This window comes from Strongylocentrotus purpuratus, unplaced genomic scaffold (genome assembly GCF_000002235.5).
Source record: "Strongylocentrotus purpuratus isolate Spur 01 unplaced genomic scaffold, Spur_5.0 spur5_scaffold_6, whole genome shotgun sequence".
Lineage (NCBI taxonomy): Eukaryota > Metazoa > Echinodermata > Echinoidea > Camarodonta > Strongylocentrotidae > Strongylocentrotus > Strongylocentrotus purpuratus.
Genome location: NW_022145612.1, coordinates 61,169,905 through 61,184,459, shown reverse-complemented (window position 1 = coordinate 61,184,459; position 14,555 = coordinate 61,169,905). Strand labels below are relative to the sequence as shown.

The following is a 14,555-nucleotide window of genomic DNA, read 5'->3' as shown; positions in this document are numbered from 1 at the left end:
CTATTAGTTTACCATTTTACTTTTATTATAATTATCATCATCACCATCATCATCACCACCATCATCATCATCATCCTCCTCATTCTTGCAACAAAGACAGCTCATTTTCATGGTTCATTATCTACTTCAATATGTCTAATTATCTATCGATGATAATGTTGGGCAACAAAGTGTACATTACGGTTATGGCTACATCAATGATGATAATAATCTGTCACGATTTATAAAGGAGGTGATCATTTCTATGAGATGATGGATAACAGGATTGGGATAAGAAACGAATACTTTCGGTGGAAAGAAATAAGATGCTGGCTACAATGAGGTAGAAGCCTATCAATAGAATGGTAGACGTAAGATTATCACCGAGGGATGAATAAAATATTCGAGGAAAATAATTATTTATTATAGTGATCGTAACAAAAAATACTGACCATGACGAGCAAGTCATAAACAAGAATTTAAAATAAGAGTAGAGGTTATCTCTAACTTGCGAGCAAAAGCGAGAGGGGGGGGGGGGGGGGGGGGATAGAGCCTCCAGGCCAGAGCCTTTGCGAGGGAGAAAGGAGAATCACAATGTATGCAAGTGCACAGTCCTCGCATGGAGTTTACTCCATGGTCCTTGCAATCTATCATACAAAAGTGCACAGTGCAATCGCACATACGGCGGACGGCAATCTGTATACAAAACACGGTTGTTTATACGGCACCTAGCAACCATGTAGTGGGGTCAAATGGGGCAGTAACGATGCCTGTTCAATACTCCAGCCGGCGCCTCTATTATTCTCTACGCAATTTGGTGCTCTGCATGTGGCTATAAATAGAGTCAATAGTACCACAATTCTTTATTCGCCCCACTCCAAACTATCATTAAGAAAATGTAAAGCGAGCGAAATCCAAGGGGGTTCTGGAAAAGATTACGAAATAATTTCCCATAAAGATGAAGACTATATAGATCTGTCCCGAGTCTAGAATTTATAAGTAAGCAACTCACCGTGTACGTAATATTAATCATTAGCAATCTTGCTCGCATGCATGAAAATCGGCCTATTGATACTTTTGGCAAATACAGACCACCACTCGAGTGGTGTTCCTTTGTTACCCATGCCCCCACGTTTATTGTTAGCAAGCCCCAAAGAAAGGGTTTGTTGATCCGTATGGTTACCTGGTGCCCGCCCCACTGACGCAATCAAATATGAAGGAGGGGGGGGGGGGGGTCCATTGAAATTTATCATTGAGAGGTGAAAAGGATAGAAATTGAATCATTTATAATGCAAGTGAATCTTACTGATAATCGTGAATAATTTAAACTAAACTTCTACCTATCTACCAAAAAGAAACGGTGAAAAGATTGAAGGGATGAAAAGGAACACGCGACTCCCCTGAACTTGTATAAATTTAAAAATGGGGGGGGGGGGGGGGGGGGAGAAAGAAAGAAAAATCCGCTATTTTTCCCTAGCGAGAAATAAACATTATTAAATACATGAAATAAGGGATTTGTTTTTTGTTAAAGGTTCGTGGATATAACTTGTAAGCGGTGGATATAACTTGTAAACGATGGAAGAAAATGAGTAGAAGACGAATAATATATATTCATCGCACTCAAATTTCTCCCAAATTGCCCATTACATGATTATCCAACAACTGTACGGCAATTTACAGAGGAGCCCTACATGTACGACACGTTAAGAAACAGCTCCCATTTATAAGAATCTCTTATCTCCCGAACGTCTTTCCGGATAATGGTCTGTTACCATGGCAACAATGGTAATTGCTCTGAGAATGGAAAACAGGCTCTCGAGTGAGCTCTCCTTACAAGTAGACAGCTCATCAGAGAAGACAACCGGATATACCGGGAAGAAGCCTTACAAATTAGTGAGCACAATTTGTATAGTCATTATGAAGTGCAGACTAAGATGGGGCTTCTCACTCATGTAATACAGGTGTTATCAAGGAGTTATTCCTTGGTTTTCTTTTTTTATAGATCAATTAGTTATCGGGCAGATTCCTTGGTAGTATTAAATTCATAAAACTCGATTTAAGACAAAAATTGAAATGCCATCTTGATTCTTGATAATAAGCTTTCCATGTAATACAGATTCTTTTTAAGAAAACACAATTGTATATTTGCATTAGTATACTAGCCGGGTTGAATAAGCAGATAAATATCAATATGTACAGGATGTATGTATGTATATTGTAATTATTCTAGCTAAGCCTCCCTTACTTGCCCCACCCAACAACCAATAAATGTGAGTCATCATCATCTCTCTCGCTCTCTCTTTCTCATGCTCTCTCTCTCTCTCTCTCTCTCTCTCTCTCTCTCTCTCTATATATATATCTGTCATGCTCTCTCTCTCTCTCTCTCTCTCTCTCTCTCTCTCTCTCTCTCTCTCTCTCTCTCTTCATCTTTTTTTCTTGCACCCTCTCCCAAACTCCACCATATTCCAAAATAAAGAACTTGAATTAGAGCATACAATACACTTCTTCAGGCATGACATACTGTGTACAAAACTTTCTTCTCAACCCTTTTGCAACCATACATCCAACACATATCACTTTCAAAACTATGGGTTAAAAAAATAAATTATAAAAAATGAGAACAAAATGAATATCCACATTATTCTGACCAGCTTTTGTTTTCCCATTTCTTTAATTCCAAGATCTTCAAAAGACCTTGAGTCAGAAAAAAATTGTAGGATTAGCATACATTCATGCTTTGCCTACATTCTTTCTACATAAGTACAAAAGGAAAAAAAAACCAATTTATAATAGTCATCACATCAATGCATTTCACAAAGTAGTGAGTAAAATATGAAATTCACTGAAAATTGTAGTGGCATTTGCATGAATACACAAATATTTAAATAACAATCTTTATATCTTTATACACACTTGTAAAATTCTGGTACTGTACAAAGGCCACATAATGTGCAATCAGGTTCTGTACAATTCATAGGTATATAATATGGGCCATTTATGCAAAAGATTAAATATCAGCTGATAATATCTGTTAATACATGGTACATGTAATGGACAGGTACCATCTAGCTCCAGACCTTCAGCTCAGACAAGATACATACGCTACCTGTAGATATCCAATCTCCATTAAACAATGAAGGCTAAATATGTACCGGTAAGCAGATTTCTCTTTTCACTCATTAAATTGGCAACTGTTTTCATATCAGTACAAAACATGCTTTGGTACATAAAATATGAAGGCAGCGCATATTATTAAAAACATGTAAAAGATACCATCGCCTTCCTCTGTTAAACATTTCAAAAGTGAACTATTATGCAAAAGTGGATTGGTAAAAGTATATAGCCTTCAATATACAGTAGTAACTATACCATTATCATATCATCTGTATGTAGCCTAGCCGGAAGGGCATTAATGCAATGCATGTACAGGTAGGTGTACATGTACTTTAACAGAATTAATACCTGATGGCTCTAAAGAATGAAAAGACAAATGAATAACTACACCTTCAGTACATTGCATAGCCGAATGCTAATTTACAGCCTGCTGGTATTGAAAAGCCAAAAAGTTGATTCATGGATGAAATAATTATCTTGAGGGGGTGGGGGGGGGGGGGTGTCTTTCATTATTTCTGACCTTTAAATGCAGGTCAGATAGGCATTGCTTTGAAAACACCATTTTCTAAAAAGATAGGGACAGAGTTGTAACAAAAACTTCACTAATACATTTCAGCTAGAGAGAACAAGCTAAGGACAATTTCAGCCTTCAAACAATTTACTCATGGTTCAAGTATTGGTCAACAACATCAGTGGATACACTGGTAACACTACACATATCTATATCAGTTTTTGTATAAGCCTATATTTTCATGTACATTTTCACTTTCACAGATGACTAGGGAAATAAAGACCTTTTTTGCGAGTTGTTGTTTTCACAATAATTAATACATGCTACTTACAATTCATGCTCACACAATGCATTGTAAATACAAGTTAAACAACTAATTTTTGTGCTTTGCTTATTTTGCAACCCGACAACAAATCACATATTAAAGTCATGTAAATAGACATGTGACTCATCCCAAAAATAATGGCTTTTACAGTGCTATGACAATTTTCTCAAAGCTATAAATGCTTTGTGTTAAAATATCTTTCAATTAGTCTTTTCTACAATTGGGACTCCTCATATAGTGATAGGGGGTCCACACATTTGGGGCCCTATTACAATCAATGCTGTTTCATATCGTCTGTCTGGGTTTCCGTAAAAACTATTGATATAAAATAAAAGCGAGAAATGTTCCTCTGCTAAAATCCATAAAAGTACTCTGGCGAATTAAAAACTACATATACAGAGGTGTTGAATATATGCAGTGGAATTGTAATGGTATAAAATATCACGCTGTCCCGCAGCTTTTTGTTTTCATCATCGTAAAAATAAGAAATTATGTATTTTTACCATAGTTTCTTCTCATGTTTTATTAAAAATATAAACATCAGTGATAAGAAAGCCGAGTACACAGTCAAGTGATGTTTGATAAAATAACACAAGCCAATAGCATGAAGAAAATTTGTACATGAAAAGATCACTGCATTCACTAACATGTGCCGTATCCATTACTCTACCACTTGACAAATTATATTGATACAAAAACAACTTGGTTTGTAGCAGTGAAGACTTGCAGAATACTTCAAAAAAGAGTAATACATACATACAAAAACATGTTCATGTACATGAAACAAATACTGAAGATAAAAGAGGTGCGATTTTATCAAGTGAATTTTGCATGGCTTTGAAAAAGAGCATCTGCATTTTCAGTATGCACCTGACATACCCCGAAATATGCAAAGCAAAAAAGCAGCAATGTTAATGTGTAAATAAAACCATTCTCAAAATGTGTACATCAAGGTGACAATCCAACTAATTCACACATTATCAACATCAAAGTCTGAACAAATTCAAATATAGAAATGTGAGAAATCAATTGCAGCAACCAGATGCTGGATGATTTGACATCATAAGTGTGAAAAGGGAATATTTAATATCAAGGGTAAAATTTAAATACTTGTGCGTGCTGAACATCTATCACTAGAAGTGTTAAGTACACCTGTGAGTTTTCCTATAGAATGCTTGAAGTAACAGATGTTACTAATTTGGAAGCAACACCTGGCTGCATTGAAAGAAAGTTAATTGTTGATTGGTGTTTGGAGCTTATACTAAAGATCAGGGTTAAGACAGACAGGTGGACATGCAGAGCTAGCCTAGAAGCTAGAATATCCCAAAGGTCAATGCATTCATTCCAATCTGGCACTGTCATCAGGCTCACTATCACCCACTAAAGTCATATCAACTTGATCAATGCCTATTACTCATGACTCTGTGTATACAAGGACTAACGGTGTAGGCATGTGCAACGTTGACATACCGTACATGTACTGCTGTGCGGGCGGGCAGGCAGACGGGCTACACAATAGGACTGCACACAATACGTGTGTTGGCTATGGGGAATGGAAATGAATTTCTAGGCAGATGATGTAATATGCAGTCATGGCAATTGTATTGATGTGGGCCACATAGTTTTCATTATAATCATATAGTACTAAGGTCATTATTAATGAGGGTAATTTATCACCAGTGCAACTCTGATTATACTATAAGACAAGACTATAAATCCACCCATGGATTTGTACACAAATGACATTTAAAACACGGTAGTGGCAATCTTCAAACAATGACTAATCCACTAACAGAAAAATCAGATTTGACTCAATCACAAGTACCAGTATACAATTAGCTACTCCTAACTGTCATTGTACAGATAACATGAGCTCAATCATGGATATAAACAGTGTATTATGCATGTAGGCCTGTGTATTTCAAAATGCCCTTGTTCCAGTACCAAATGTAGTTTAATTTCTCTCACAAAAAAGACACATTACATGGCATGTGCCGTCTAGCTAGTACATGTAGCTACACACTACATTATTCTAGCTTTGTGACTGCCAATATCATGTACATGTTGTGCAAGCCAAGATCAACTTGGCACATGAAACTTGCATCACACCTTCTAAGCCTCACAACTAGGAATCTTTGTACACTACACATAGTCTGTAACATATGCCATTTCCTATACTAACAAACGCCAGGCAGGCACTGCAGGCGGACAGGCATTCATACACAATGACACTGATTCTCTTCCTGAAATTGGTGGAAAGAGGGAAAAACGCATTGTCTTGCACTGGGGCACAAGGGGAAGTCCCATATTAATACTTGTATGTTACATTGCCTAATATGGCCAATTGTCTCAGAAACTCAAATTATTGATTCCCTAGTAAAACTCTTGCATTGTCATTCATAACTCCAGGGGGGTGTTTCACAAAGATCCTAAGTCCAACTTAACTCTAAGTTTGACTTAAATATTATGGAGAGCCATTTGTACCCATAAAATAAAATATATTAAAAAGCAAAAATTTAATTATTTTAGACTTTTCATTAATTCCACATCAAGAACATGTCATCTCCTTGATAAAAGAACATATTAATGATTTGAATTAGCATTTTATGCCTTTTAAAATAACTTTTACAAAATATTTTCAAAGATGCTAATGGCTTTCCATAAATTTTAAGTCCAACTTAGAGATAAGTTCAACTTAGGATCTTTGTGAAACACCCTCCAGAAGTACAAGGTTCGATATCACACATTGATCTAGTTTTGTATTAAATATATATAGGATACTCTCAACATTTCTGGTACTTGTCATTGCATTGTATTTTTCAATTTATGCAACCCTTCTTTCCCTCAAACAGGAAAGAAAATTGTACTAATTCTTCAACATTCATGAGTCATTATATTTATTCTATTTGAATGTGTGAGTAAATCAATTCAAAACACGGCGGATAACGGGTCAATGAGAGAAAACAAACACACTGAACCATATCTTTATGAATAGTGAATCACTTCTGATATTCCTTTCTTTCATTTCTATTTGCTTAGAAATGCATTGATGCAGAGAAGTGCAATCAAACAGACATTGTTCAGAGGCTTGACATTCAATGCACAGACGGAGTATCAATTGGCATTGTGAGTATAGACAACCTTGGCTAGTTTACAAGCCATGAATCAAATATAGTTTGTTACACCCCATAATGTAAAGAAGCAATCAAGTAAACTGTTCACCAAAGAAAGTCTTGGGTTAAGTTAAAAAACTACATGTATGTTGTGGCGATTACACTTCAACAACGCACATTAGTGAAATTTGAAGGAAAGCACAGAAAATTTTTGTTGAAATTGGAATTCAAATACAGTCATTTGGGCGGAGCTTTTTCACATTTCACTGCACAGCAACCATTACAGCTAGAAGACCATTTTAGAGAAAGAGAAATGTTTGTGAATTGTGTCAACATTTATATCCACAGCTCAAAAGCTGATTCACATGTATGTTTAATAGCTTACATACAGTTCAATCAATAACATGGACGGATACTCTTTGAATGCTTTAATCCATCTTGAAGTTTTTGCAGCTTCATGTAAAAGTGTAATTTTGCACATCGTAAGACATTTATAAAGCAAAATCAACATGGAATACATGGAATGTATGTGTATACCCAATTTAACATACAGACATACTATACCATTTCTGCACAATCATCAAACTACACATTTTGTTTTTGGTAAGAGGTAATGCAGTTTGGTTTTGAATGCTTCATTGGAGTTTTATAGATTTCCTCCCCCCAAAAACCTCATAAACACTATTGATTTTGGCACCAATTCTATCACTTAGCAATAATAAGTCATTTGAGAACTACATGTATTATGTGCTGACAAAAGGTAGTTCAACTACATTTGTAAAAGCTCATATTGAGATACATGTAAGGCATCAAATTCAATACAATCTGCAAGGATCAGATGCATAAATGTAACTCCTATCATGACACTGTAAACCATTTGTGGCACTGAGGCAACACACACAGCAAGTTATGGATAGTATTTGACTTGCTCATTTCCTTCCTAAGCAAGTTGTTCCATTTCTTCATATCATACAGCTGAAGAATCACCGCTACAGCTTCTGCAGGCAGGACATGTTTAAGACTAAGTTACTATTTTTGGTAGAACGGTTCGCTGCGATACATCTTGCCTGTCTTTACCAGCTGCACCAGTGGGAGGAAGCTTAGACACTGCAGATGAGCCATGACGCTTATTCTTGGCTGAGGTGGTGTTTGCATGTCCATCTGCAGGTGGCTTTGGTAGACGGCGACGAAGCCAGGAGTGGCGGAGGGCTTGACTTGGAGTCATACGACTTGATGGATCCCATTCGAGACACCGCTTCAGGAAATCCAGGAAGAGCGGGTCATCACACCCTTTCAGTGCTTTCACAAGATCCTTGCTCCCTGGTGGACCACGTACCTTCCCTCTGCGAGATCGCCCTCCGTTGAGTACCGTTGTTCCATCGGGAAGTGTCGTCACCGTACAGTAACGTGGCTGGCCTTTGGAGTTGATGAAGTTCTTAGATCTCTTGGAAGTGTCAATGAGATTTTGGGAGGGCATGCCCATGACTTCAATCATGCAGGCTAACTGATCACCCTCATCTTCACCAGGCAGCAGTGGGTAACCTGTGAGAAGCTCGGCCAAGATGCAGCCTAAGCTCCACATGTCGATGGGCATGCCATACTTTCCTCCGAGGATCACCTCCGGTGCTCTGTAGAAACGGCTCTGGATGTACGTGTAGATTCGTTGATGCTCATAGCAGCTGGAACCAAAATCAATCACTTTGATTCCACTCCTTCCCTGCTGCTTGAGGAGGATGTTCTCAGGCTTAAGATCACAATGAATGATCTTGTTTCGGTGAAGTCCTTCCAGGCACTGAAGAAGCGAATGAGCAAACTTCCTGACAAGTTGCAGACTGAAACCCTGGAACTTATTTTTCTTAATGAGTTCATACAGGTTCATGCTTAGAAGTTCAAATGTGATGCATATGTGATTGCGGAATGAGAAGCTCTCAAACATGTGAATGAGATTCATGTTATTGTCTTTGTCTTGTTTACGCAAGTGTTCTAAGATTCGAATTTCTTCCTGGGCCTGACGATGGAAGCGTTTTTCGTTACGCACCATTTTCACAGCAATATGCTGATTTGTTTTGTGATCATACACTTTCACGACTTGTCCAAAGCTACCTTTTCCGAGGATTTTCAACACTTCGTATCGATATGCGACATGATCATGTTGAACATGAATGTATGATCCTTGATCATCGTCATATCCACAATTGCTCGCTCCACCTATCACACCTTGTCGTTTCTTTGCATTTGGTCCAGTAAAATATATATGAGGATAGTTGAATATTTCATGGTGTTCATATGAAGTGAGTTTGTGCATGTATAATTTCATGCTTTCTTCTGGTGTCATCGGCAAAGCTCTCCCTTTCGCAGATCCATTTTTCGATCCATCACTTGCTGGACGTTTAACATCTGGCAAAGCATTTGCATCATGTGATAAATGACCATTCGCTATCACTTTATTTTGCACTTGCCTTTTAAAATTGTGGTTATCGTCCGTTTCAAAGAGCTGCGTAACTTGCAAACCGGTGGGGACATTTTCGTTGGTTTTCTTCACCGCCCCGATTGTGTGGCTCTTGATCGGGGGCAGCTCGACGTGCGAGCCATGTCCATGGTGTGGGTAGAGCGCCGTGGTAGCTGTGTCTCCCTGCGTTAAAGATCGCGTCCTCGACGCCTGTAAATTAGGCTTTCTTGCAATTGCGTCCACCATCGAGTCAACCATTTCGTTCCTCTTAAAAGAAAGTATGAATTAGCGTTGCATTTCGGGCATAAAATCCATTTTTACAACGTTTTCTTGAGCGATAGTTTTCCTGTGGTGCGGCATTCAATATGGCTGCATAAAGTCCGGGGAAGCGACACCATGGAATGTGCCCTTTGTTGCTATAGAGATGTACTGGAGCTCGCTTGTTTACAACGTCACCATTAGCGTGACGTTTCTTGCCAACTATAGAACACATGATCACAAAGCGCCAATCAAAAAGTCCGTCGAAGCTTATTTGCATAACAAAGTGAAGAAGATTTCACATCTCTTGTTGATGGAGACAAAATCGATACATGCGCTGAAGTAACCATTCTCTTTCATAAAAAGATATCCTGTTGTAGACAAAATTGGAAAATTAAAGCTACTCCACCCGGACATTACCACATTTCAGTAAAAGAAAAGGAAAATCAAATAGGGCCTAGAGGGTCGAGAGTCTATATGGTTGATTCTTTTTCAAACTTATTTCTTTTCGGGGGCCAGGGTTTGAAAAAATAGGATTCCAACTAATGCTATTTGCGAAAGAGTCGAATCTACCATCTTGATTAGCCTTGGCCGCAAAACACACTATATGCAAGAAATTTTGACCGATAGGCCAAATTTTGTTTTTTAAATTACATGGAGCAGATCGAGACCAAAAAAAGAAAAGGTTCACTAAAAGAAGCAAAATAAGTGTCAAGAGTTATTTCAGTATCCTCATTGGACAGCTCTAAAGGCAAATTTTAAGATGACGAATATTAGGCCTACAGGTTGCCGTTTGTTCGAGAGAAATATTGGACGGGTAAAAATGTTTTTGGAAATCCATAATTATTGTACAATTCACCCTTATTTGTAAAGAGTTTCTACTAATCGTCAAAACAGACCACGGTCCCCGCGGAACGTTTTTCAAAGTGATGTATTAACGATCAGCTAGAGCGTAGCGAGCGAAGCGAGTGGAGCGTAAATTTGAGTGGGGTCCAGGGGCGGAGCCCCTGAAGCTCAGGCGATTAATTTTAGGCATTTAATTATGGTCAGACTGTTAACCAATTCAAAACTTGTCTTAAGACACATTTATTCAAAATTGCTTTTGATGATTAACTAACTTTGTTCACATTGATGTATATTTCATATGTTTTGTAACTTTTGTAGTTTTATTATTTTTCTATTATTATTATTATTTTATTATAAGTGTATTTAAATACCTTGTTTGTGACACTGACAGGTCACTAATTGGCCTGGGATCCAGGGGATGAGCCCCTTGAAGCTCAGGGGTGTTCAACCATTTATTCACGATCAGATGAGCATCCAGAGGCCCATCTTAGGGCCCTTGGTGGGGTCCATGGGACAGAGCCACCGGAAGCTCAGGGGTTTTATGTATTTTCCAACAAACGCATACAAAAGTATAATTTACACAAAAATCCCTGAAAATCATGTTATTTCAGCGACATTTGTAAATCACTGGAGGTATCGAATTAGAAATAACCCAAATTTTAATTGTATTGAGGGGAGTGCAACTCCCCCCCCCCCCCCCATCAGTTCGCCAGTGTTCAGGGGCTCATATCTTCTCAAACCCCCCCCCCCCCCCCAACAAAAACAAAAACAAAAAAACGCACGCGCTTTACGCTTTCCCATCCTCTCACAATATTTCCACGATATGCGCGTGTGGCTATTATCAAATTCTACATCTTTAAAATGGGGGCATGCTGAATATTTAGGAATTTTAATTCCTGTTAACTCTCCCTTTTCTTTGAATGGAATATAATTGCTATTGTGATTCGATTATTATTTAGTTTTAATATCTTCTTTTTGGTTAAATATACAAACAATTTTTTTTACTCCTTTACTGCTGTTTTTTCTTGCGGGGGGCGAAAATGCTTACCCCCACCTCTCCACTTCCGACACCCCTGGGCCTACAGTTCGAAAAGACTATTCACCATTAATAATAATGATAATAATAATAATAATAGCCTAATAGTCCACTCCAAATTTTATTAAACCGAAACGGAAATTCTTTTTGCCCAATTGATCGTGAGCCCGGCAGCCACTGAGCAGCGCCAGATCGACGTTGCTCTATCCCTTATTGTTGAACGCCAAACAAGGTAGCAACAACTCCCATCTTTTAACGTCTTTTGGTATGACGCGGCCAGGGTTCGAACCCACGACCTCCCGGTTGTGAGGCGGACGCTCTACTGACTGAGCCAACACTCCGGTATTGAAGAAAATTTGAACACTTTATGACGAAATCTAGAATGAAATAGGTCTACCAATGCCAAATTTACGTGTTTTTAAGATTACTGAAAAACAGTTGTCAGAATAATCATTATTCAGTTGTAAGCCCGAAAGCTAGATTTGTTTTCCATTCTGTGAAGGCAGTGAGGAGGAGGGCACAAGGGGTCACTTTTTCATTTTGAAGGGCACCATTAAAATGTAGCTCAATTGTTTGTCTATGAGGGGCCATACAGCAACCGACTGAAATGTTGACTTTTCAAGCATTAAGAATTGTCTTTCTAATGTATTACAATCATGGGTGTCGATTTGTATCCGTGGTAGGGGGGATGATAGGTGCCACAATAAAATATTTTCGGCAATGGATCAAAGCAACCAAGAGGTAGAAGCATGTGGCAGGTTGCACCCCCTCCCTTCCAAGTTATTAACTTTTCCAAGCCACCCTCAATATGTACAGATAACATTTCAGAGAATATAAGAGTGGTAATAAAATTAATAACATGCTAAATGTTAGTCCTGACTCTTGCCTGCAGTGTAAGCCTTCCAGACTGATATCATCAATTATTAAACGAAATTTAGACATTACCCAAAAAAATCCAATGGTGAGGGATATCAACTTGTGAAAATAATATGTTACCAGTGGGCAAATGCATTAATAAGCAACCGGGAAAGGATCATGTAGACAGAAAATTCTTTATTTCCTGGTGATAGAAGCATACATTTTATGAATATTGATGTCTCCAAACAACATTCATCGTGAAAAATCCATTCCAATATTATGTGCAAGGAGATCAAAAAAAAACATAGTCCTCATTAGTAAATGAAAAACATATTGCTTTGGGTTCTTCATATGACTCTCTTCCTTCTTTAAATAAACCAACTGAATCCTCTCTGCGGGAAACTCAATTCAATGAAACAGAATATCACTGATGCAAAATTTGGTGGAAAAATGACAGTAAATGTCCACTCCTGATCTCATACAAACTGTTTGTTTCTTAAAAACATAATATAAAACTTACGTTCCAACTACCAAACAACAAACTTCCATTTCACCCAGATATACTTATCATACCAGATACGCTCTATATATAAGCATAATATTCCCCTAAGGCCCTGACCAGAGCATTATTTTTTTCTTCAAAACTTAACCAGTCTTAGAAGGTGCATTATTATTGGAAGGGTGTTATAAACAAAACTTCAAACTTAATAACATTCTAACCTTCAAAAACATCTTAACATCATTTGTTCAGGTGTCCATGGAAAATTGTTATTAAAAGATGCATGTGTTCATAATTTCTCTCGTAATTTAGGTTAATAATTTTGTTCAAGGTAAATAAAAGAAAATGTATATCATTATCTCCATTTGCTATCAAAAGATTTTGCTCCTTCCGGAAAATAGCTCTTCAAATGTTTTACATGTAGAGATATAAATAAACAAAGAAATGGATGAAATCAATAAAACAAAATAGATACCGAGTATGAATCAGGGAACAAACTGAAAGTTTCGTCTCCTACATGCTGCCATTCGGACAAAACCGTCTTTCTCTTTAATGATATTACTTTACTTGCATTATAGGGAAAAAACGTATCATCAACCCAACATAGATTTAAAACTCACTTCAGATTGAACTGGCCAAAAGTCATGTGATATTCTTGCTCAGATGCTTTCCTTTACCTTTAAGAGTTCTTTATATTGAGGAATTGGTTGATGTTTTTTTTCTTGGCAATAATGCCCAAATTAAAAGAGTTAAACAAATACACGACTGTAACTTTTAGCGCGTTTTGAAAAATGTTTTAGGAAATATCAGGAAATAAAATGAGTGAAAAAACAAACAAATAAAGATACAATGACGTGAATTTTTTAAAAAGGGTGAACGGAAGCAACATAACAACTAGTATAAGTCATATTTGGCGCACTACATTTCTATGATGCTGTTCATTGAATAAATTGATCAATTCCTGATGAAGCCGTATAAGCGAAAATTCAATTTATTCTTGTCTCATATACGGTTGTCTCATTTACTTCGTTTTCTATTTATATATGTATGTATTATGAAAATGAGATATCAAAATGTGTATATTGATGGTCATTTTGCGAGTAATAACCATTAACTACTCTCATCGGGCTCTCATCATTAATATTTCTCTTCATTTGTTTTTTATATATTTTTTATGGTGGATTATTGGGGGGATGATTGTACAGGCCATCCCCCACCTGAAATATTGGGGGGGGGGGATATATCCCCATCCCCCCTCCCCCCCCCCCGGATCAACACCCATGATTACAATGCTTTCCTCTGGTTTTAAACAAGAAATGTAACACGTGATGTGCTTGCACGTTTTATTGTATCATGAAGGGGTATATAGATAGTTTATTGGTTTCCACGATATCTCATTTACAAGAGTGTAACAACATATTGAAAAATGATTATAATCTACATGTAGATACAGTATCGGAACACACTAATCAGAAGAAGAGAAAATTGTCCTTCAGTTGAACTTAAGGGATATATCTATCCTGCTGACAACAAGTCTTCAATTAGTAATGCGTGACATTTTAATAAT

General features: G+C 37.4%; 1 protein-coding gene across 1 annotated transcript; it reads right to left on the bottom strand.

The window, feature by feature from the left end:
- Positions 1 to 6,944: 6,944 nt before the first annotated feature.
- On the bottom strand, positions 6,945 to 9,951 carry LOC594612 (dual specificity tyrosine-phosphorylation-regulated kinase 2). Its single transcript, XM_031000236.1, has one exon. The coding sequence runs from the start codon at positions 9,747 to 9,749 to the stop codon at positions 8,064 to 8,066; it is 1,686 nt and encodes a 561-aa protein (XP_030856096.1). The 5' UTR covers positions 9,750 to 9,951; the 3' UTR covers positions 6,945 to 8,063.
- Positions 9,952 to 14,555: the final 4,604 nt, after the last annotated feature.

Bases quoted from the DNA above. Each gene is read 5' to 3' on its own strand.
- LOC594612 (XM_031000236.1), bottom strand. From the start codon at position 9,749: ATGGTTGACTCGATGGTGGACGCAATTGCAAGAAAGCCTAATTTACAG.